At 44.6% G+C, this 25,597-nt stretch overlaps 2 protein-coding genes across 2 annotated transcripts; both read right to left on the bottom strand.

Annotated features, from left to right (window-relative positions):
• Positions 1-4,571: 4,571 nt before the first annotated feature.
• Positions 4,572-23,730, bottom strand: LOC131263347 (ATP-binding cassette sub-family G member 1). The gene is made up of 11 exons (XM_058265534.1): positions 23,679-23,730; positions 10,123-10,240; positions 9,826-10,009; positions 9,513-9,658; positions 7,675-7,913; positions 7,231-7,586; positions 6,978-7,146; positions 6,803-6,903; positions 5,451-5,606; positions 5,047-5,255; positions 4,572-4,854 (listed from the first exon to the last, which is right to left on the bottom strand). The coding sequence occupies exons 1-11, from the start codon at positions 23,728-23,730 to the stop codon at positions 4,716-4,718; spliced, it is 1,869 nt and encodes a 622-aa protein (XP_058121517.1). The 3' UTR covers positions 4,572-4,715.
• On the bottom strand, positions 15,817-17,344 carry LOC131263348 (uncharacterized). Its single transcript, XM_058265535.1, has 3 exons — positions 17,294-17,344; positions 17,076-17,214; positions 15,817-16,900 (listed from the first exon to the last, which is right to left on the bottom strand). Exons 1-3 carry the CDS (start codon positions 17,342-17,344, stop codon positions 15,876-15,878), a joined length of 1,215 nt encoding a protein of 404 aa, XP_058121518.1. The 3' UTR covers positions 15,817-15,875.
• Positions 23,731-25,597: the final 1,867 nt, after the last annotated feature.

Raw genomic sequence — 25,597 nt, 5'->3', positions numbered from 1 at the left:
CTTACATGAAGGAAAAGAAAGCCAACCGAGTGGTGCATGCATTTCTCTCCAATTTTCACACCGACAAACCGTCCCCGTTCCACTGGACGAACACGATCCGACGCCAGGAATTAATTCCGCAAAGAGCCTCACCCTGGGAAAAAGGACCTCCTTTTCTGAAATCCCAAGAAAGCTAGGTCGGGCGCAGCAAAATTCCCACCCATTGAGCGCCCAACCGGAAGCTGGAAAGTCGAAAAGGTGAAGAACGGTGCAGTGCTTAAAATTTATGGCCCTCGCCGTGAGTGTGACAGTAATTTTAAGTTATTTCTGACATATTGGCACCGCACGAATCTGCGCTCCGTCATCTCCTGCTCCGGCTGGCGGGCGGCCGATTTCCGGAAACACGGGATCATGCCTCCCCCCCTCCGGTTCCCTTGACGTTCTTCCGCCAACTCTCCGGGGTGGAACACTTTCCAACCGATTTCGAGCGAATGTACGAGCTGAAAAAAGAGGTGTTCTTTGACAACTCTGGCCATAACGGGAAAGCGAGCACATGGCCACGGTCCCTACACACGAACAAACTCTTCCCGGAAGCCCGGTTGTTTCGCATGTTTCGGGAATAATTTCTGCCGTCGACAGCTTCCACGTCGGGGGGGAAACCGTGTTAAGCACCGGGTCCCATCGCAGCCGAAGCCGAGGATCCAAGCGGACCATCCCCACCGACACGCCGAAGGGAACGAAGATCGAGCTGTGGGTGATTTATTTGTCAAACCCCCAGAAATCCTTTCATGCCATCGGTGTTCCTTGAAAACTAACCCGGGGAAAGCGGGGAAACTATTGCGGACAAGTTTTTCAATTTTGGGAGGTGATCCTCCCGGTGGAGGCAACATTTGCAGCAGCTCGTTGTGGCACGCGTGTGAATCGTGCATACTTGGATGCTTATCTAGCCATGTTTACATGCAGTTGGAAGGCTCGAAACCTGTGCTGGTTCTTATGTATGCATTAGGAAAACTAGTTCCAAGGACCATAAACAACTTTAATAATTTTGCATCGTTCGTTGAACGCGATGTTTGTCTAACGACGTTATTGCGTATGAATATTCAGTGCCGGTTACGCACGACGCATGTTGTAAAAGATAAGCAACAGATTACTTTTGAAAACTACATGCAAATAGATCTTTCACTTAGTAAAGCTTAAATAACGTGCTTCATTAATAGATCAATCAAGAACAGGAACATTTGCACCGCCATCGAAAATTGAAAAAAGTAGGAGAATTAAACTGCATAATTGTACCAGACAACCAAATAAATTGCACTTTTGATCTACTAGAAATAATTTTATAATATTTATTTCACCAAAAAGATTCAAAACTGTATTTACGTATTTAGCAGCAAAAACTTAATTGTATTGTAATTGTATTGTAAGCGGTTGAAAGTCGTTCAGTTCGGTTTTTGAAGTTTCTGTCCAAATTGTGTATTAACATTGTCAAAAATATGAATCACTTTCTAAACGTGATGGAGTATTTTTAAGTGTTTAAAGATTTATAAAAAATGTTCTAACATTAATGAATCTCGACGAATCAAAAAATCAATCAATCAATAGTTGATTGTATTTTTTTTTAAATTTTCGAAAGCAATGGGCGATCTTGAATCTAAAAAAATTCAAATGGATAATCTTCGTTAGATTCAATTTTATTCGCAACTAGTTTAGCTTTGCAAACCCCCAAAATATCAAAACAATCTTCCCTCACAACGTGGGAGAAGATTTCGCAGCTACAAAAGATGTTGAAAAATAACTAAAATTATGTAACGATAATGATAAGCATAACACAAGAACTATGAGACACAAAATACAACGACTTTAAATTCAGATAAATTTAGAAACAAAAACGAAATTGATTAATTATTAATTAATCAACCAAATGCTAGGCACTGTAACCACCCAAAACACGACCATTTTGTCACTTCACAACGTTCAAAATTAAGCCACATTTCAAATTCACTCTCGTTTTGCAGGTGTTCCGTTCCGGTTGCGCTAAATATTACTTTAATTTATCTGACACCACCATCTAACACGGCACCGTGCATCCATTAACGGCTCGCTCATCCAACATGCCTAGCGATAACGAGGTTGTCCTTTTTCGTCCGCGATTTTCGGACATCATGATGACGAGGTGGCGAAAAACCCCAGGCGTCATGGTAAACGGGCGGAAATCATCACGGCACGGTTGATTTTAAAACCTTCGACATCCTGCAGAGAGAACTATCTCCCCCAGTCGAACGCCGATCTGTTAGTGCATACACATTTTGATGAACGAATTCCGGGAGTTCCGGGCCGTGCGCCGCGCGAAGATTCGCCGACGGGTCAGCCAGTGCAGAGAGGCCAACTACTGACGCGTGGTTGCGTCGGAAGGGAAATGGGAGGGCTGTGGGTTATATAACGCACGGCTCGATGCACCGGTATGATGCGGCGCGATGCGGTTCAGTCCACCGTATCTACCTTCGCATCGTGGCGACATGTTCGGGCACCCTAGGGCTGCCGCTGACGGTGATGACGGTGCGCTGCCTGCATATGCCAACAGGATACGTGGCAGTCGTGTAGTGCACAAGTTAACAAGCATTTCATCACACACAACACATCCGATCGGGGAGACTGGGGACGATGGGGGCAAGGTGCATGTTCGCTTTAGTGCAACTACCTCGCATGGGACGGGAGGAATCGCGGTGTGGCGTGGAAAACCCCCTACACCGACACCCACCTTCATCGTCGTCGTCGTCGTCGTCGTCAACGGCGTCGTCAGCGCATTTTAGCAAATATGCATACCCAGCAATACCCGTAAAAGCATTTACAATATTTTAATGGAATATGCTTAGATGCGTTCGCGATTGGGCAGGCCCGACAACGGCGCACCAACGCGAACATTATGCACACCCGCGTGCACCCCAAAACCGAACGACGCGAGTGCATTTTGTGGTTTTGCGTGGGAGTAGCGAGTTTCCCCTTTCCGCGAGCGCCCGGCCACCGATGGATGAAAAATTCATTTCCAACCAAAGCGACCACCCGGGTACCGACAGCCCCAGTTAGCGATGGCAGACTTGACGGGAAAATCAAGAAAAGCGTGTATTCTCACGGCGATGGAGAAATTGTTAGCGGGCTTTTCCATAACCGAACCACTTCCCCAACTCGTCTAATGGGCATTAAAGTTTAAAAGAAAGAATGGTTTGAAGTGTAAGAGAAAAGCTTGCAAAACTGTCGCAAACAGTTTCTCTTCAATCATGCTTCATTAATTTATTCACACCACGAGAAAGCTTAATGTTCCTGAACGACGGTTTGAAGCTTCAGAAAAGAAATTTATAAAAAAATAGAAATAAATTATAAAAAAAGTAGAAATAATATAAACACTCAAACTGAGTAAGCATTAACTTCTACAATTGCAAAATACACTACACCACAACACAATCAATACACAGTAGGCCAAAACGGAAACAAATACCATATGCTTTGTGAGGAACAATTACTTAACAAAAGTAAAAATGAGTATCTGTTCTTACTTTGAGCTCAGCATCCAATTCCTCTTAATCATGCAAACCTCGCATCGAACCTTCGATATCGCCAGTTCTTGAAACATTTTCTACACGGCTCTCGGTTTTCCTTCGCTAAATCACTGGTAGAACACTCACTTAACAAATCAAATGGCGTTTGATTCTGTTTTGGCCTGCTGTGTACTGGCCTTTGTGGTGTAATGAACATTTTTAACTTATCAATCATCATTTTTAACTTATCAGCTATTTGCATAACTGAAAAGAAACATCAACGTTATGAACGGCGAATTACAAATTCGAAGCTAACTAGCAAAGTTAGTAAATGTGCAGTTTGTTAGTTTTTTTGGTGAATACGAAACTAAATTTTCATATTTGAATCATCACAGAAACTGTGTAACTCAACAAAGTTATACTTTCGAATAAAGAAAACCTCGCACTTTAAATGAATAATTATATGAACATAATAGTTAAAATGTATAATTTTCATTGTCACATTTATAAAATATCCCTTTTATGAGCAGTGCGATGCCGGAATTGGGCATAAAATTGTGGAAAAATATTTAAATACCACCCAGCTTCACCGTCAACGCTACATTGGAAAATGATGCTCATACATCGGTATTTCTCAACAACAGCAAAAACACACACACAAACAAATGAAAAACATCCCTTCCATTTTCCTCCATTTGTACCACTTTAATGTGTCAGGTTGGTTTTTAAACGACCTAAAGCTATCCAGTGTTTGTAAAATACAGCTTTTGAGCCTACGAATCACTTCCGGCCACCCGGTCCGGTCCCCGTGCGCGAGCCTCCATTGAGCGCACATTACTAGCTTGCTAACATTTAAAAAAAAAGTATGTGTGCGTGTGTTTGTGTTAAACCTTTCGACCGTAAAAGGGCATTAAAGTACGAAATATAGCGTATATACAATCGGAGTGTGTGCCTTCCGGTCCCGATGCACCGCACCAGACGACGAGCCCGCCCTGCTGTGTCCGCGGTTTAAGGTTGTGCGCTTAAGTCGTGTTGTGTTTGTATGTGTGTGTGTGTGTGTGTGTGTGTGTGTGTGTGTGTGTGTATGTGGTTTGGTTGGTGTTGGTGATGGTGGTGGTGTCCCTTCTCTCGTTTCGAGGATCAGGAGTCAACCGGATCTGGTCCGCAAACAGAGGCTCCCAGCAGAACCCCCTTCGGCACGCCTCAGCCCATCTTCAGCTTGCGCTTGAGCGTCCAGAATCCGACCACCTTGATGGCGACGAAATGTATGACCAGCGTGACCACGTTGAACAGATAGTTGCCGGGCACGATGCCGAGCTCCCGCAGGATCGTGTTGGCTTTGCTGCAAGCGGAGAGGAGGGGTTGAGCGTCTGGTTGGGTGTGGAGGTCGTGGGAAACACCAAGATTTATCGGTGGCAAACGGGCAAGCCCGAAGCCACCGCGGACGCCACCAAGACACATGCCAAGAAGGTAATGTCTTCGTGCGACGCCTTGGGGTTCCTCGGCGGGGCCTCGCGGCCTGTTGCCTACTTACATATAGTGACAGTAGAGCTCGTCCTGCGGACACACCAGGTCGCTCCGGTTGTCGTCGTACGCGGTCAGCACGAGCGCCTCGTAGCCGTACCGGTGCGAGGACAGATAGCTGATGCCCCGCATCGCGTCCGACATGTGACTGAACATGATGAAGAAGCCGCAAAACACAAACATGAAGCAGGTCATGATGGCACCGATGAACGTTCCGTTCTGTAAACATCGGGAAACGACAGCGGGACGGGAACCGTTAAGACAATCCTCATCGGAACGCAGCGTGCAAAGTGCAAATAGACCGAGGAAATATAGCCAGGGATTCGCACGGATATCCCCACGGCGCACAATGCAGCATCCAGTGCCGCAGCATGCCATTATGTTGTAGGCTTCTAATGAGGCACGGCTACTTACGATTTCATTCAGGAACGTTCCGAGAAACAGCCCGAATCCGTCGGCGACGATGGTGTTCAGCACGAGCACGGCCGTAAACATGAGGTAGCGTTCCATCTCGCACGGTTGACTCGTCATCGAGTATACAATCGAAGCGTAGACAACCGAGAAGAAGATCTGATCCGCGAATGAGACGAATGAAAAATTATTGTAATTGGTTAATTCAAGCCTAGCAAGTTATCGACGATCCCGAAAAATATTTTAATTTGTAATTACGTTTGATAGAACAATTTTTATTTTTCTGACTTGCATATCTTATATCATATTTTAGTTTAACTTTACTGCATTGCAATGTTGTAGTAAACGCTAAAAACGGAAAGAACGCTACAATTCAATATTATAATTAGAACTCATGAAAGTTCTAAGATTATGCAGTACGTTTCTTAAAATTGTTGATTGTTTTAATGCAGGTAAGGAATCTTTGTTGAGTAATGGAAATAAAATAACCAGTCAATAAATGTTTCCTGGGTAAGTTTTACACTTATTAAATAGAATCCATAGACTCATATTTTGGTTAGTAAAAAAAACGACAATCGTTTTAATAATTCTTTCAACAAATCATCAATCCATACACGACAATGTATATGATGCAAAAAATTAAACATTATTACATTTATTAATTAAATTTGATAGTGGATTTGTATTATAAATGCTTGTATAACTAACGAAAGGATATCAATCATTGCATTAACAAACCTTTAGCAAAAAAGAGGAAGACTTTTGCTCGAGTTGATATGTTTCCAATGTTTAAAGCAAAGTAATTGGATCCGAAACATTAATTATACGAATAACAGAGAAAAAAATGATATTGTTTTGGTTCGAGTTTCAACATCTACTTTTTCAAACTTTAATGGCAAGATCTGGCAACAAAAATTGAAAGTAATGGGGTTGATATTTATTTTATTTTTAATTAGAAATAATCCCATAACAAACTTAAGAATGTGTTTAAAATTATGACTGAAAGATTAAACATATCCAAATACAAAAACAATTTGCACTTGGGAAAAATATACAATTTATTGCTATGGACAATGATGTTGGCAGGGGTATGGAACAATGTTCAGATTGAAAATACAAGCCTGGTCGATTGAGAATTTAATATCAAATAGACTATTTCTCAATCAAAGGGAAAACATGCATTCTTTTTGCTTGCAAAAGTTTAATGCTTAGTGCTTTGGCTTTGAAGAGGGTTAAAAAAGCTTAAGAATGCTTGAACTTGAACCTCGTCGAATATCAACGATAATATGAAACTAAACACCTCATTTGGATAAATCTATAGCCCCCTTCCTTAAGGGGCATTTTTCTGCACCTACCTGCACCGGTAAGGACGTGAGCATGGAGGCCATGAAGTAGGTTCGTATTTTGTACCACCGATTGAACGACTCCTTCCGCAGGATGTTCATTTCGTACGGATCTGCAAAAGTCGGATTGGGAGCGAAAAATTAATCCCCAAAACCGTTATTAACCGGTTGGCGGCCGGCTACGTACACTTCAGCACGCCCGGCATGAGCGTCGTGTACCAGAGGTACAGGATGTGCACCATGAACGAGGCCACGTTCGAGATCGATTTCGTCGCATTGATGCCCGAGTCGCCGAACAGCAGCCCAATCACGACGGCACACACGATGTGCACGAACAGCTTCAGGTGCGTCACCGTCTGTCACCGTTTCGTCGTCGGATAGAAACGGAGGGGGGCGTTGGATTATTTTAAAGGCACGGAAAGGTCGCTTCTGCCGCTTACCCAGTCCCGGTACAGCTGGATGTTGGAGCGTTTCATTAGGATCAACAGTTTGGCGAACTCGGACGGCCTCCGTTGCTGCTGCTGGTGTAGCTGTAGCTTGTCCGGTTTCAGCGGATCCGTCACGGTCAGTGGTTCCGCTTCCTTCCGGTAGATGGCATCGTTGTGATTGCTGTCGTAGGCGGGCAGACAGTGGCCGGGAGGTGGAGGTGGAGGTGGCGCCAGCAGAACCCCAGCCGGGCTGCCCAACCGATCCACGGACGGTGCGACGAGCGGAGGCAATCGCCAGCTCGGATCGGTCGAGGCCTTCGCGAGCGCTTCGGTAAAGTTTCCGTGCTCCTTGTTGGTAACCTCGAGCACTGGCAACAAAAAAGGAAGAAGAATCGAGATACAGATACGTCATGGTGTTCATGAGCGGGCGCCGGAGGGCCCAATCGGCGCGCTTACGATAGTCGGCCGCGTTGTGGTACGGTGGACAGTGCAGCCCGACGGAGCCCAGGTACGGCACGGTGTTGAGCGCCGAGCCCTGGTACACGCAGTGGCCCTCGGCCAGCACGTACACGTGGTCGAACATCTCGTACACGGTGGCGGACGGCTGGTGGATGGTGCAGACGATGGTGCGGCCCTCGCGCGCCAACCCCTGCAGCAGCTTGATGGTGTACAGCGACGACGAGCTGTCGAGTCCACTGTTTTCCGGCCGTTTTCCGCAGTTCCGGCCGTCGAGTTCATCGTTTGGCCACCGTTGCCAGAGCGACACATGGAATGGACAGTTTTGTCATAAGTCCGCCCAACATTCCCGCAGGCGACGACCCCGGTGACGGCATCAAAGGCAGGCACGTACGTACGGCGATTCAGTGATGGAAGACCGGGAATAGAAAGCAGAACTCTTTGAGCAACGGGAGGCAAACTAAACGCGATGGCGCTGGGTTCGCTCATTAAACTAATGTAATTTCGGTCGTATCACTCGAATCTGTACTCTATTTCTTGACGCGAAATGCCCAAAGGGAAATGGAGCGTGCCAATGTTGGCGGCCTGTGTTGCGATTGCAGCGTTTTAGAACTAGTTTGGGGAAACAAAACGATTCCGCAATTCACACTCTGTGATCTTCATTCCAAAGAGACATGAACTTTTCCACGTTTAAATATTTTTTTTTTTCATAGTTTACTTAACAGTGGACTTTTTAACGCTTAGTTTTAACACTAGAATACATTGCTTTGGAATCTTGCGATATTGCTTTTTTCGTTCATTTTGGTCGCTCTCTTTAAGACGCTATAACTTTTCAGTTTTTGAAGATTTTTCAAATCCGTAAATTGCTCTCTTTTAGTATCAGCCGTTTTGAAGATATTAAATTCGAAAATCGTGCTATGGTCAAAATTACCGCTATTTCGATTTCAGATTTAAAGACTCTTCTTAATTGGAAAGCTAGTACCATATTCGTAAAAAATGCTATCACAACCTCAAAGGTATGGAAGCTTGATGAATTCCAAGTTATTCGTAACACTTTTCTTCTATTTTGGAGTGAGACACAGTGAATCCGGGAAGTGTTGGCCAAGTGATGGTCAATTTGAATGAGGGCTGAAGAAAACTTCACAATGGGTCAGTTTGACTTGTCTGGTACTTTTTCAATCACATTTCTTTTTTAAGCTTAAACAAATCTATCAAATTTTAATGCATGACTCCCACACATCCAATGGAATGTTAATTTTTATGTATTTAAAAATAAAATTTTCTTTTAAATATTGAACAAAAAACTCTGTGAAGTTTCAAGGCAGTTCTAACGTTAATAATTTCAACATTCAAATTGATAGACGGTACATTTCCTCGATGTCCTCGAAAAAAACCAGTAAGTATAAGTTGTATCTTACGCAATCATATTAATTTTAATAAATTGTAAGTACTGTAATTACTTTCTCAAAATGTGAAATCTTATATTTTTAGACTAGAAGCTGGAGTTTTCTGCAAAATGTATTCAAAAGTAATTTAAGAAAAAACAACTCTCTAATCGATATTGATATCATCGCAAAAGAGAACTCTAACAAAGACTATCTCATTTTCTTTGGTTTCGTATGACCACATTCGTTACCTTTGCACGGCTGCGGGCAACGTGAATCTCGTGACATATCATCCCCGCAGGGATCAATCTTTATTCTTTGAGAGGCAACCCAGTAGAAGACAAAAACAAAAACTAATCCCACCATCGGCCACATCAAGCCGCGGGATCTGATGGTTGTTCGCTAACTTCGAAGCCACCCTCCCTGCTGCCCCCACCCAACTGTCGTACTTACGTCGTTGGTTCGTCCAAAAATAGGATCGGCGGATTATCGATAAGCTCCAGTGCGATTGATAGACGTTTCCGTTGGCCACCGGATAGGCTGCCGCAGCGCGTCTGCTTGCAGAAGCTCAGCTGCAACGTGTCGAGAATTTTGTCGACCTGTGGGTGACCCGGGCGGGGGAGGGGAAAAGATTGGACGATGGTGAAATTGCATAAGAATGCATAAGAATTACCAGCACTGCGATGGAGCCGAACGGTTCGGTTTGACAGCTCTGCGGGCGAGGAAACCCGCAGGAAAAGAAAAGAAAAGAAAAGGAAACACTCACCAGTCGGAGCTTTTCGCTGCGGTTGTGAGTCTCGGACGAAACCTTCAGATCGCAGGCCATCAGCATTATCTCGTGCACGGTGAAGAGCGGCTGTAGGTAGTCTTCCTGCAGGATGTAGCTGCACAGCTTGCGACTGGTGCGTCCGCTACTGCCGAACGCGAGCGTTCCCTTCACGCCGTGCGTCCTGTGTCGATCGAGAAACCGACCGAACAATGGGATCAAGAGTTACGAAAGCGGTTGCCTCGGCAAATCCGACCCGATTGGATCTGATTGCCCTCGGTTGTTCGGATAACTCACGTGTAGCCGGTAAGGATGTTCAGCAGCGAGGACTTGCCTGCCCCGGATGGGCCCATGATGGCGGTCAGCTCGCCGGACTGGAACCGCCCGGAGACGCCGTTTAGTACATTTTTCTTTTCTGTGAGAGGAAAAAGAGATACAGAAAAAAGGAGATTTAAATTAAGTTAAAATAAATTTCACTAAAAATAATACTTTGAGCGAAGATTGAGAAATGATGAATAATTTGATTTTTGAAACATAAAAGAGATCGTTAAAATAAGTGTTAGAAAACTCTTTTCATAATACAGTGTTTTTGTGTTAATAACATAACCCCAACAGTTATTATGCTCCGTTTTCCTTAAACCAATTACGTTCTTACTAAACCATTCTTTTTTTTGTATGAGATCAGGTTAATTTATCAAATTTCATTGTTTTGAAAAGATACATCTATCATGGTAGTTGTAAAGTCAATGTTCTCGATATCATCGAATTCAATTTACAGTCTTATTTTGTTAATTTTAAGTTACAACAAGTATTTCACTTTCAATGAGGTTTTGATACAACTATCTTTTATATTTATTACGTTTCGCCTAAATTGTTTGCTACCTATTTGTGCTTGTTTACAAAAAAATAATTTGATATGTTTGTACAAATGAGACAGATACAAATAGATACAAATAAAAAAAGGAAGTTAGCACAAAAGAATAAGAATTAAAGTAAATAAATAAGGAACAAGCCGAAAACCAACAATCATATAAGAAAACTATGAATTGCCGTGCATGGTTCCAACCCTTCTTTTAGAAAGAAATAATCGGGGATTAAAAAATTAGTATTTTTCACTTGAAAAAAACGGTAATTATTGACAGAAAGAAGGAAAAGATGTAATACAGAAAATGTTGTTAAAGTAGTTCGAATTCTAGCGTCACACATTTACCTTAAAGATACTCCACAAAAAAGTACAAAAACACATTAATTCCTACCATATTGTACGTCCTCGCGCACTGCCATTGTTTGTGAATGCCCCGATCGGTGGGGTATCAAATTATTCAAATGTATGCAAAAATGCGCCACAGGACGAGCAGTAGTACAGGTGTCGAACTACCGGCGATAAATTTTCCCAACCATTTTCGGCATTGTTTTCCAGCACCCAAGAGGCGCCCAGAACACTTTCCCGAAGGGGGGACACATTCCGTTCGCACGAATTGAGACGCATCACGCGTGAAATGTGACGAACATTTGTTCAAATTAAATTTAAATATCGTTAATCAATTAGCCAACGGGAAGTCGTCGCATCGCCCCGATAAGCGGTGCATCGTTTCGGGCACTTCGCAGTGCCATTCGTCCATATTTGATTTCCACGCTGAGACATCCTTCTCTTGCGTCGGATAATTAACGATGCACATAAAATGCAAGCATAATTATCCCCTCTCCCGCAGTGAATGACGCAGAGTGCCGACCGGGGGAATAATATCGCACTTCACAACGCATGAATGGACATATTTTCCACACTGTCTAATAAGATTGGACCAAAAAAGGTCCTCAAGTCAATTGGCTTCAATGGAGCTCCTAGAGATCCGCAAGGATAAGACCCATCGGAAAAGAGCACAAAGTCTTAAGAGTAGTATTGCAGCACTCATAATATTTTAACGACACTCGGCCAAACACTTCTTGGCTAACCATCTACAGGGCTAAGCGCGTCAGTAGAGACTACAGATTTCCACCCGGTCATCCATTAGCCACGTATTAAACCGTTCGCTGCATCGGAAGAACATCGTTCGCAATCGATATTTCAAATGTATCCTACAGGATGGGACAAAAGTGACTGAACAAATTGGAAATATATGAGGAATCTTCAGAGTTACTAAAATTTCTCTTTTCACTTACATTTAATTTTTAACTCGAAAGAAATACATCCTTCTGTTGTTCAACCATTAGATATTTTGATTAAATATCCTATTTAAAAACCCTTTTAGCTGCAATATTTACTTCGCTCTATCCATTGCTAGCTTATCTTGATGCCGTTGTTGGAGAAGGTTACACGCAAGAAAGCTGAACCAATTTTGCTATACACACATTGGCTAACTAACCTTTCAGAAAAACATCCTTCCGGTGCCCAGTGTTCGTCGGACCGTTGCAGACTGCACTTTCCAATCGAGCTTCGACTGAATGGCTTCAGAATTTTTGGAGTACCAAGAGCGCACGAAGGCACCCTTCCGAACACTTCATCGGTGTGATAATGGACACACTCCTCCCTCCCTGTTTGTCCATTGGGCAGAGGAGAGTAAGAGTAGCGGCTCATGATTAAACCACTTGGCAGACACCAAGCTCGGCTTCCGAGAGAAAGCTCATCGTCCGTCCGGAAGTGCCGAGTGTTCACACGTCCTTAAGTCGTCCGTACGTTACAGCAGTACCGATACTTGCGACCCGCACGTAAGCCAGCCAATTATGGGCCTTTCCGGTTCGGATGCATGGAAGTATCATCATCAGCATTATTGGGCAGCTCGCTCGGCAAGGAGAACCGACCTTCCGATGCTTCTTCCGGTTTTTGCTGATGCATCGATGGATTCATGCTTTTAATGCTGACGCATCGCAACTGCAGGCCGGCGAGGCGAAAATGCATTATGCCACAGCCCGTCCGATGATTGTAATTGAATTATGGACCAATATTCCAGAGACGTTCTGATATCATGTACGGGGAACTCCAATCGACGGTTTGCAAATCAACAGTTAATAAAACAACCGGAACGGGGTGGAGAGATACACCCGGTCGAGGCAAACAAACATGGGATGGAGTGTGTGGCTTATTTTCTGAATAATCAATTACAGCTTCTGGCCCCGACGATCATGACCAACACGGCGCTTGGTATATTCAACCTCATTACAATTGCATCCCTCCGAGTGTGAAAGGTTAGGTAAAATCCATCAGTTGCATCCTTTTCCGTATGGGCGTTCTCGACCGTCGCAAGCGTCCAGGGGCAATTCATATTTTATTTGTCCTACAGTCCGCAGCAGATCAATGGCGGGCCAGTTTTGTTATTGAAGAATTCTCCCTTTCACGGTCGGGCTGAACCCGGGATCAAACCCTTCAGTCGGGGCCGTCTAAAGGATGATTATTCAAATCGTGCACTTTACGCCGAACGGCCACGTGGAAGTGTTTAGCTGTGCACATAAAATGCCGTTCAGTTGCAGCGAACCTATCGAGCCGACGAGGCCGTGACAAATAATCTTAGTTGATGATTTGTTGTAAATCATGCCTGTTTTAATGATGTCATTCTAATGACATTCAATCAACAGTTGATTGTTGTTTATCATAAAATAAGACGTCAGCGAGAACGGTATTTTCAAAAACCCCCTTGTTCCGTGTTCTACGAAGAAGGTAAAATACCAAGAAATGAAACATAAAATATTAGAAATGGAATAGCTGGTATGGTTTGAAAGGTTCCATAAAAAATAATGTTAATTAACTCTAGTAGTTATAATATAAACAGCTAAGTTAGTATGTCATTAAAAAATAGATAAAATTTTTAGAATTGATGTACATTTTTATCGGAATTAAATTCGTTAATAGTTGAATATAACCTAACGCAGAAGAGTTTGGTCTCTAGAGAGTTATAAAAAAATGTTGAGTCAAACTAAACTTAACGGTTGATGTTGAGCAGTTGGTGATTTTTAAATTATTAAAAGTGAAATTAATTCATTAAATTAAAATAGTTCTATAATTAAACAACTATTTACCCACCTTTACTGTTACACACGTGGGGAAAACTTAATTCATTACATCAAAAGCACGATAAGGACAGACAAATGTATTCTTTAATTTATACACAAACCAGTTGATTTGATTGAATAGCTTATACACTGGATTTGAACAACGAAATCCTGTTTTTGAACCATTAAAGACAGCATTTACTAATAATTCCCAAAGTTATCCAAATTATTCAAATTAACGCAATGTTATCATCTCCAATCGACATATTTCCTTCTATTATCTTACGGACCGTTCCTATTGAACTTTTTCCTTCTGCTATCTTATGCATCAGTGGAAGTAATGAGGCAATTTTGTACAACAAAATTGTACTGTTCCTCCGATACAGACGCGCTATGAATCGATATCTCTATGACCCATTCTTGAAGTATGCAAATTCTAAGTAAATCGCTGGGAACAAACGATCACTAATCACACCGTGCTACCGCGTGTCGTGTAAATATTAACCCACTGCACGATTCAAGCAATCAGCGATAGAGAAACAAACAAATGATATGGGAAATATCATTATTACAACGCGATTAGTCGCGCCCGCAAATTGGTTCTCGCGGCGGTCAATCTTTTAATGAGTGATTGGAGGCGGAGAATGAGGATAGTTAGTGGACCCGTGGGGTGTCTCACAAGTAGATGGCATGACTTTTTTGTTTACCTTCGCCAGGAAAGGGTAGGCACCCCGTCTCCGATGCGTACGCGATTTCTCACACACAATTAGCCACGCGTTGTTCGATGGAGATGCTTGAAGCAAGGCGCCTGAAGGGTCGCTCGACACCTTCCCGTACTCGTCTCGTAAGTGGTTTCATCTCATTAAAAAACAGCTCACCCACCGGAAGCTGGAGTGGCGAGCAAACACACTGCCTGCTCGGGCTTCTAGGGCCGGTTATTGCCACCCGACCACCTTCGAATTCGCAGCTGCTCTCCAGCGTGAAATCCCAGCATGGAGCGTCTATTCTATATTTCCCTCCGCGTGTGATGCACTGGCACTGCAGCTGAATGGTTTTGCGTGCAGCGCTAATGAGCCAGCGTCCTTCATCCACGTGGTGCTTGACATATGACATTCCGTAAGCTAATATAGTTACACCAGTTTGGGGATTTTCTGCCCATCCCGGGGGTTTTTTAATCCCTCACAGTCCAACATTTTCCACATCAACGTAAAATTATTCGGATAAAAATGGCGCTTGCGTTCATTTTACTTACATCCAAGCGTCTCTTTTACGCCATGTCACATCGAATAACAACCGATCGGTACAGCAAGTCCATCGAGAAGAACCGACGTCATCGCGTGCACGTTTCTACGCGATTCGTTAATCTATTTTCTCCCAGTTCAAGCAAATTATCACCACAATGCGCATTCTAACTGGGCCGTACGTCATCGCGTTGTGAAACCGTAAATAAATATGCATGGAATAATTAACTGCCGATGCAAGATGATAATAGAAAACCCGCTGAACTGGAATGACAATGGTCAAAGCAGGTGTGCGAAAGGGGAAAAACAACCGAAGAGATTATGAATCCAAAGTGAAAAATTCAGCTTTTTTTTTCCTAAATAATTTTCGAACTGACAAAACTAGTTCGGGATAATTTGCTCTGTAAAGAAACACATTTCACACGGAAAAATTCTTCAAGTGATCAAGTTAAGATGATGTGAGGCAATATGCCCCTCTTCAGCGGAAAACTTTTAGAATACGTACAACCTTGAGTTAGTTTAGTTGGTACATTGCTTATCTGAATAAGTTTGGAGTACTAAAACGTTTTGCCTAATATTTACAGTAGTGAAAATGTGCATATACTCATTTAGTTTTAAATGGATTTATTCACGCACACCGGGGCATCTTGCCACACTTTCTCTTACAACCCCGTTTTTTGTTTCAACAAATACGTCCAAACTTAAACATTTTCATTTGACAATCAGTTTATTCGGTGCAAAAATCGTCACTTGTGATGCGTTCTCCACAAACATTACACAACGAAAAGGAACATTTTGCCTAGGGTTACCCTGATTTTTTAGCTCTTACGACTGTCGTTGGCCTCCCCGATCAAATGCGTTCTTCGTTACGGCCACCACCTTCTTCACGGTATCGACAAACACGCCGGCCAGCTGTTCGAACCAACTGCCAACATTTCCGGCAGCTTCCCCACCGAACGCTTGACGTCGGGATCGTCGGTGCTCTTCCAGACTTGGGAGAATGGAGCGTTCCTTCCGTTCCTTCGACTCAGTAGACTCGCTGTCGTCGCTGTAGTCGCTACTGTTGGGGTGATCGTCACGCTTACGACGTGCGGCCTGAGCCTCCGTCGTGGGACCTCCAGGACCTCCACCACCACCACCGCGACAGGATGCGGACTTGCCTCCCTTAGGGGATCGCTTATCTCGATTCAGCTCCACCGACAACTCGATCGTCTCACGTTTGCGACGCGCGGCCGATGTCGTCGCTGTCGTTGAAGCACCATCCTCACCCGGTGGGGGACCACCGCGACATCCGCCGGGTGGTGGCCCACGTGGACCTCCGGGACCCCTGGAACCCCTTGGACCGCCCTTCGGTGGGCCATTGGAGGAGCTCTCCTGGTCGTCCCCGGTCGTTCCATCCGACTGCGGTTCACGCTTACTCCTTCGCCGATCCGTGACCAAGGTGCGGATCGAGCCCTTAGCCGCCCCAAGCGATTCGTGTGTCCTCATCGTATTATCGGCACCAATCACACTATCGACCGCGAACGATTTCTTCTCGAAGTTGGTCAACTGCACCAGATCGGGCGTTCTTTTACGCCTCGCTGCCTCCGGGGCCACCGGTGCCGGGGCCTCAGCCGGTGGTAGCTCGCCGAAATTGTTCACATTCGAGACCGAGCTCACCTTGACGATGTTGACGTTCGTACCGAACGGTGTCTGCGGCAGCAGGCTAGCGACCTGGGCGAGCTTCTGGATATCGAGTGCCCGCTTGCGGCGTACCAGATCGTCGTTGTTCTCCGACGCGCCCCCGTTGGCCGCATCTCCAAAGCCAGTGTTTACTCCGGTGTCAGCACCGAACTTGAGCCCGAACAGATCTACCGAAACCGAACATGAACAAAAAAAAATACCCCGAAACATTAAAAACCCGGCACATGCATTGCAACAGCCGCTCTCTTCAGGCGTATCTCCCGCGTGTCAAAACGCCGAGAAGTGCAGGTGTGTCGACATCTCGCTTGCGACATCACCCCTGCCGCCATTGCCCTTACTGACCGACGGAACGCTTTCCTTCCGATTTCATGCTGACGCCATGGTCGAACGCTTCCTTCACCTTGGAGACCCCTTCCAGCAGGACGGCCTTGCCCATTTCCAGCAGGTCCCGGCGCGGTCGGATGGAAAGCCCATTCGTCAGCTGCAAGTTAAAGCGTTTTTCTGAGCGTGCACCGTGCATGGAACCAGAGCTCCGTTCAACTCACTTGACCCAACGTGGCAGCTCCAAGCAGCAGCAGCAACAGCGGCGAGAGGACACCCGAGCACTTCATCATTCGTCACTGCAACTCAACACGGGTACACTGATGCTAGAACAATGCCAGCAGCGGGAAGGTATATGCCCCTGTGTGTAGTGGCTCGTCGAGAAACAAAGTTTGCCTACCCAATACAACCGGGTGTAGAGTTGTAGGTCCAGTATCTGCCCTGCACGGTACTACTCAAACGAATGGCATACGGTAGAGCGTGAATATTTGCTATTTATACCACGACTCCAGGGATGCGTTCTGCACTCTGCCATCTATCGTCGCCAATGGGTATATCCGGCAGATGCATCAACACCCGCGCGGGTGTAGGTTTGGAGCAATTATTAAATCACTCCCAACGGTTCCGGTACTACGCCTTCACTCCCATCCCTTCCCACTGATGTCCACCTCATGAGGGAGCCTCATCTATTGGAATAGAAATTGATCCGTTGTACTATCATTTTCGGTGTTCCGGTGTTTCGGAACATGGTCACTTCATCTAGCTCAGCACGCCATCGCGAGCTACATTTGCTATCCATCTGTCATCTGCCATCTGCCCGGGCAATCCCCCGATCAATGGTCAGAACACCTCGCCCAACACTGGTTGGTGCCATGATGCTGACGTGCAACCCATCCGGTGGCTCGAGCGCGATGTTGATTGCCCACCGAAACGTCACACCTTAGCCAGAAGCACACGGAAGGCCACCGGCGCCCGAGCTGGTACACAACATTGGGCGTCCCCCTACGAAACGCTTCATCGGAGATTGAATGTAGCGGCCAGCGTGTTTAATTATAACATTCTACGGTCGCCCACGGACTGGTTGTGTGAAACACTATTTTTCAGTCAGCTGTCAATTGGTGCACGAGCCTATCGGCACAACGCAAGTTCACGTCCACGTTCGCGCGCTATAAAACGTTGAATTATAATTTGTGGATTTTAATAGAGTTTTGCTTCTTTTTTAAACGGACGTGGACGCCCCCTAGAGAGCCACCGTCGGTAAGGGGTGCAGGAAGGGGAAGCTATTAATCGCCAAATGAGAAACGAGCAAAAACCGTGATGAAAATCGATGAGCCATTTGCCCCTCGGTCAATACTATCCACTTGGACAGAGTGTTGCATACGATGGGCGATAAGTAACACGTGAAGCTAAGGGTTTTCGTTTTAGTTTTTCATGTAAATTAATGGTATTTAATCAAAACTGTCAAAATTACAGTAAATCAATCAAAGCAGCATCCAATGGTAGATAAAATAATATGCAAAGTAAAGTTTGGTATCACACTGTACTCTTATCGACACATTGTGATAGTACAAAATCGATCAGTTCAACGCATATAACAAAAAATACAATCAAACATGGATGCTAAAAAAAAAAACAACCACTTCGAAGTGGTAAAGAAAGTACTATTATTTATCCGACACGTTTCGCACGTGCTTCCGAGCGACTTCCCGTTCCCGTGTCAAGGTAAATGGCGGCAAAGTCGAGTACGTTACTTTTGTTCGGCCTAATGCCGCCGTAAAATTCCAGTCACGCAAACAAACTGCCATTTTTCAACGACTGCATGCATTTTTTTTCCTTTGGAAAGATGATCTCCACAGATGAAACGCAATCACGATTACTGACTTTCATAAATAGTGGCAACGGGAAAAATAACTACCAGCAAACTGTTTGTTTTGACTCGGAAAGGTAAATCAAGTGTGTAAAAGCAAACAGTTTTACTTTTCCTAGACAAGAAGATGGGGTTAATAAACAGCCATTCAAAGATAAGAAATGTGTTGCAAGATGCGTATTGATTAAAATGATGATATAATTCTAATCATCTATGTCATAATTACAGCACTTTTCCATGATGTATCTTATCAGTTATTTGCACAGCAACTTGCTTGCATAACTCAGTTGCTAACACGACTATTGAGAATGATCCGCCAGTTTACACATAAAATTCACTATCGATGCTAAGAACTGTTATTTCTATTACAATTAAACCCCAACTGCACTAGTCACTGGTCATAATCTTAACCCCTGGGCAAATTCTGGTATGAGGCATAAAGAAAACAAGTGCAAAGTAAACTACAAAGTCCAACGGCAGCCGGAGCGCGTGTCGTTTGCACAAGACGAAGCTGTGAACACAAACTAAAGCATACATAAAATTCCTTCCCGCATCCATGTTTGACCCAAACATACCGAACATTCCAAACCAGCGGCTGCCGGTCAGTCACTAGATTCACAGAGATTTCGACAAATGCCACCGAATGATTGGCAAATATTTACCCATACCTCGCTCCCTCGTCTCGATCTACCTTGAACCCCGGCCCGTTGCTTGTTTGCAGGTTTGGTGCAGCGTCTTTTTACATCCCACACGCCACCGTACGACTATTTTGGGGAAATATAAACGGTAACCTGCTTAACCTGTTTGTGCAACCTTCTGTTCTGGTGCAATGTTGAACCGAATGTGTTAAAATGGTCAACAAAAAATCATACCCACAACTCATATTTCGGGTTTCAGAACAAATAATCAGAGTGTTTTCTCGACAGGATCTCCTGGAGAACTTTCCAGAAATTTCAACTGCAAATAACACAAGCGCCCTCAAGCTCTGTATAGCTGTACGATTGGTTCATCCATAAAAAAGTACTACCATAACCAGAAACCGTTTGAAATTAAATCAACAGTTCTGCACAGAAAAAAATCCCCGACATCAGTTAATGTTTACATTGGCGAACGTCGGAGGCAGATGCTCGCCACGCTTCATACTACGGAAGGAATGCGCTGCATGGACGTTTCGGTGGATGATCCAAACATGAGCAGTTTAGGAAAAACAAAAAAAAACCTTTGGTAAACACATTCCTCACATTGGTTTTGCGTCATTCCTGCGAAAATGATCAACATGTGTCATCGATTAGCCGGTGTTTCGGCGTAGGTTTTTTTTTCTTCTCGTGCGTTCGTGCTAGCAGTTGTTGATATCGAAAGTCCCGAAAAAGGCGGATGCGTACAGGAATCGGGCTGCTGGGAGCAGGTTCTGTTTGCATATACAAGCCGTGCCGAGAGCCAGAGGGGGCTTCGTAGGGGGTAGTGAACACATCATCCAACCGAACGACGCCGAAATTAAGAAGGTCATCGAAGGGGCCAATCAACACGTCTGTGATAACAAGATGGATAGACGCTCAATCGAAATTCCGCGCGGATGATGTGATGACTGCGTTTGGACGGAAGCGAACGTGCGCTTTGGTGTGGCCACGAGACAAATGGCGCCAGTAACCGGATGGATACGCTAGCCCGTCAGTCTAGGTAATCTGATTAGCCTTGCTCTCAAACTAATATTCCTTCTTGTTGTTGTTCCTCGATGTGTTGTATTACTTTTCGTTTTCCAAGCTGCCAACTTTTAATTAGCCAGTAGACGGACACAGCATTCAGCTTAAGGACTGGAGGACTTAAGGCGGCTACAATTCTGCCTCCAAAATGGCCGTTAACGGTTCACCAGTTTTGGTGCAGCTTATAATTGCGCTCACCTAAATAGAGTCGCACAAAATCAGCCCAGCTCGAGAGCTTCAATAGACAGCAGCTCAGACATTAGCGCATGGTGGAGTGAAAAACTGGCCACTTCCAAAGCCGAAGTCCAAAGTCACCGTGGTCGCCTTGACCTAAACCTCTAGCCGGTAGCCAGCGCACTAAAGCGCAATTGGTGCTGGCTACTGTTGACACCCGGCAAACCTAGTCAAGTCGTTTGACACGGAGGTGTTGGCCGCGACGTATCTCGCATACCCGAACGGATGCAGCGGACACTACTGCCCGGCGATCCACTCAGAAACCGTATCCGACAGCGCCACGTGCGTGCAGATGAAAATCGATTCAGAGAGATACTCTCCAAACGCAACACCGTCTTTAACTGGAGCAATTTGTGACGCTCGCACATAAAGGACAGACACACACAAAAATGCACTGACTCACTCGGCCACGGGGGCCGAGATACGAAGTAGTACATCCTTAACCTGAAAACCGCATACGCAATCGAAAGGGTTGCGGTTCGAATTAAATGCGACCTAGAATTGACTGAGCGACGAAAGGCCGGAGCAAAAAGGGCACGGCCAGTGCAGTGGTTGTAGAAAACTGTGACGAAGCGCGTGGTCCATTCATTCATGACTGGAAGAATTGTGGATACCTTCACATTCGATTTGCAATCATATTAAGCTTGCCTGACGTTTGCAACTAGTTTATAGTCAGTTTGATATAAAGCTAAAATAGATGTTGGAGTTTTTGTTTGGAGCCACGAGTTACTGAGATATACACAAGATAAGCCTAGTCGTAAAATACAAATTTTATAAATTTTGGTTTAAAAACTATAGAACTTTTCGAGAATCTTCCGAGGAGTGATTTCTTGATCCTATACTTTAGTGAATGTAGTTTTCCAGTCCAACTGTATCTCAACTCGCTGACCCGTTACGCGATCGTTCGCCAAAATCGGCAGGCCTCTGTGCCTCAACCGAACCGCAAACAGTCATTAGCCCCATACGAAAAAGGAATGCGCCTGAGCCCCAAAACTTTCCGGTGCGAATTCGCATTCGCCACGCTTTGGCCGCTGTCGTCCATAGCTTCGGTTGGAGGAGAAGGGAGATGAACAGATCTGTCAACCGCGTTCCACTCACGGTGCCGCCGATCTTCGTCCGGTCGCTCTATAGCTGGTCCGGAGATCCGATGGGGCTTACCTTGACTTTGAAATTCCCGCAACGCAATCTTTCCTAACCACAAAGGCGAAACAACTCTCGCAGTCACCGGTTCGTTGATCACCGGTTGGAGCCCCACAGGGCAACGCAACCGAACCGAACGGTTGCAGACGTAACACAACGCCTGCGGCCTTTGTCGAGCTCGGGTGAGGGCGAAGGCTGTTTTTGTAGTTGTTGTTTTTTTTTATTTTTGTGCCAGGCCTTCGCGAAGTCTCACAGTTTCAAGTTCAAGTTTCTGAACCGTTCGAGGGATCGTTGAAAGACGGAGCCCCAATGGGGGATGAAAACGGGCGGATAAGTAAGACCAGTTACAGTTTATGAAGCCCTCCCTAAGCTACTATGGGAACTTGCTCAAAAATTGACAAAAACCTTACGGGTTTCCTTTATTAAGGTCTGCAAGATATGAAGTTGAGTGGAAAAGTACACGCTTGAAGCAAGAGCTACTTGGATATCAAAATCAACGTTCTTTCCTATGCAAAATTAATGCATTTAAAGGGCGCTTGAGATTTGTTTGATTCCGACCTAATAATCTAATTGAACAAGATTACACTATTCTATTTATACGACTTGCGATTCTTCTGAAGATAAAACTTCTTCTAAAGGTTCTAAAGTTACAACATCTTACGTATGAATGACACAACGACAGAACCAGTTCAAGTACGATGTGATGTACAGCATTTTTTCTTCTGTATCTTTCTTTTAGCAAACCGGTTTACTTCGCTAATGTCTAATTAGATTGATTGGTATCGTTCATTGTGTGTGGCTCTATCAACACAATCCATCACTTTAAGTTATACCCACGGTTGACACTGTCGGAAGAGAGCGGTGATTTATACCAGTCTGAAGATTTATTGCTTTTTCAACTAAATCTCTGGTTTTTCCAATATGCGTGTTTTGTTACCATGTTACCTTTATCGTAAAAACAATTTTGTCATGCTTAATATAGACCAAAAGAGTAATCGTCTGGACATTTTTGGCACATATACAAATAAGTCAAAGGCCGGAAATTCGCCAAAAGCTCTCTTCAAGACACCAACAAGAACCGGCGAACTGTTGAAATCGTCCTGACATAACAGGCAAAAAAACGATGAAGCAAGATCAAACAAAAAACTGCTAGAGGAATACATCATTCTGAAAATTAATCACCATCTCTTACTTTAACATCCTTCTTTCGGGACCGGACAAATCATGTTTTGCGATCTTCGTAGTGGCCGAAACGACTCTAATGACCTCATTCGCAGCCGAACGTGGGCACCCAGAATGGATAAACCTTTCTACCTTTCGGACGGCAAAACCGACTATGGAGGATTTTAGCACAACAGTTTGATAACCAGGCAACGGCTATTTGATGTTTTTCCTTCTCGTCTTTTCCCTCTACCATCTAATGCGTTTTTCGCCACATCCACTGATCGTGATCGTACCCAAAGAGATCACGTTGACCTCTGGGGGGGGCTTAGAATCACTCACGTTAATTAATCTCGCCCGTCCTCCGGGCTGGGCCTAAAGTGCTCGCAAACGTTAGGAAGCAAATTTAAACCAAAAGTGTAATAAAAACGAAACGGTCAACGAAAATAAACCCCTGGAAGGAAGCTCAATGCAAGCAAACAAAAACCACCGCAACGACGTTAGTCGAATGGTGGGCCTTACCTCGTTTTCCGGTCGATACCGTATAGGTGATGTTGTCAAAGGTGACATCCATTGCGAGCTGGTTGCTGGTACAGTTGGTAGCCACACTGTGAACTTCCGACACCGAGACCGGTATTTATGTCAAACGTAAAGTTATTTCACTTTGTGTCCTCTTTATATCACTATTCAAATATCACTGAAGGGTGCTTCCACTACCGGACGGAATGTTCATAGCGTAGGAATACTGTTTAACACTGTAATCATTATAAATTCATTATTTGAGGCTTGTCTGGTATCCATTTACGTGTACGAACATGTGTACGAAGATAAATGTCCAATGGATATTTAATTTCTGATGAATGTAACAACTGTCTGAAACTTCTGTAAACCTGCCTTGGCAGGTGTAGAACTTCACAAAGTTCCGGTATAAAATACTTCATATTTCAAACTTAATTGGATGCTGCGTAATTATTTCAGTAAACCGTTCTATTATCGAGTGAATACCTTGCGCGGGACTACTACATACATTACAATACATTGAACCCCTTAACCTTGGAAAATATCAATTGACCAGCGAATGCCAGCGCGGTGAGACATCCTCATCGAGTCAGATAAATCTTTCACTTCTCTCAATAAAAAAAAACCCTCTGACGATTTCCAAGCATCTGTTACTATTACTATTACTATTAGTCAATATACAGCTATTGACAAACGAAACCATGCACTTGTCACTTTGCCAACAAGTTGACTCCGGCGCACCGGAAAGGATAAATTTCGCTAGATTTTATTGTCACCTTGAGCTTGCCGATTGGTTTACACTCCCAGTCTCCAACGGCGAACTGGCCGAGCGGGTTTTATTAATTCACTGTTGCTGCATAAAGTGACGATCAGCGTCGATCAAACCACCGGTGGTTATTTTATGGTAAACGGTAACCATCGGCTACGGGACGGGTAAAAGGTATCGGTAGCAAACGGATCATTATCGATCCGATGATGCTGGGTTTTTAGCTAGCAAAGTGGCATCTAGGGTGCGCTAGAATTGCTTGCCGATAATAAAGTCTTCGGTTTCCCCTTGGGCACAACTCCTTTGGAAGGGATCGATAGAGAAGGTTGATCAGTGGTAATCGTGGAATCACGACGGAAACAAGTTGGACTATTTTTTTATCTAATGTTTATACCAAAACGTTATCATACGTAACGCAGTAAAAATCGAAAACAACCCCCCAATATTCTCCGCCATGCGCGTGGCAGCGCGAACGCGGAAGTCGTTAGAATGGGCAAAAGCGAATGCAAACGGTTTGGGTCATGTTATTTAATGTGGCAGGTATAATCGAAGCTATCGGGAATAACTTTAGTTTTTGTTTTGCTTAACCAGAACCAGTGGTTATCGGTGTGCTATCGGACTCTTCCTACGGTGGGTGCGTACGCTAAAGCAGGAAGTAAACCTTAGCAGCCCCGGTAGTCGTGCAGCGGTTTGACTAGTTTGACAACCGCGCTCACCGCTCGGAACTACCGCCATATAGATGCGTACAGGGAGTGTGGGACGCTCCACTAGCCAAGGCGAACGTATGGACGCTCCGGTCAACTTCGCTACAGTTGGAGCGAAGCACCCGGACCCTTAGAACAGGCCGAGCCTAATGAGGCTCAGGCTCAAGATGGATTATCGTCGTTTCCTCGATCGAGGGTGATGCGTGTGCGAGTTTGTTTTTCGATGGCCTGTCTCCACAATGCGAGTTTGCGATTGATTAAGTGTGCTGATACCGGAATGCTTGTATGACTCCATGTTGACCTCAGTGGACGTTGGCCGAAGGTAGCCGAGCCATGCCCATTAGGAACCTCAAACGACGCTTTTGTTTTTTTTTGCAAAGCCAGTTCGCCCTTCAGACTCAAACGTGTGCCATAAAGTGTGCTCATGATTGCTATTTGTTTATCATTCTGAA

This window comes from Anopheles coustani, chromosome 2 (assembly GCF_943734705.1).
Source record: "Anopheles coustani chromosome 2, idAnoCousDA_361_x.2, whole genome shotgun sequence".
Taxonomy (NCBI): Eukaryota; Metazoa; Arthropoda; class Insecta; order Diptera; family Culicidae; genus Anopheles; species Anopheles coustani.
Note: the sequence above shows the minus strand (reverse complement) of the source record. Positions and strands in the feature narration are given on the sequence as shown.

Excerpts from the sequence above, each read along its gene's own strand:
- LOC131263348 (XM_058265535.1), bottom strand. The coding sequence starts at position 17,344 with ATGAAGTGCTCGGGTGTCCTCTCGCCGCTGTTGCTGCTGCTGCTTGGA. Across the intron at positions 17,215-17,293 it reads TGCTGCTGCTGCTTGGAGCT|CTGACGAATGGGCTTTCCAT; the intron begins GCCACGTTGGGT and ends TTTAACTTGCAG. Across the intron at positions 16,901-17,075 it reads GGAAGGAAAGCGTTCCGTCG|ATCTGTTCGGGCTCAAGTTC; the intron begins GTCAGTAAGGGC and ends CGGTTTCGGTAG.
- LOC131263347 (XM_058265534.1), bottom strand. The coding sequence starts at position 23,730 with ATGGATGTCACCTTTGACAACATCACCTATACGGTATCGACCGGAAAA. Across the intron at positions 10,241-23,678 it reads GGTATCGACCGGAAAACGAG|AAAAGAAAAATGTACTAAAC; the intron begins GTAAGGCCCACC and ends TTCCTCTCACAG. Across the intron at positions 7,147-7,230 it reads TCCAGCTGTACCGGGACTGG|ACGGTGACGCACCTGAAGCT; the intron begins GTAAGCGGCAGA and ends AAACGGTGACAG.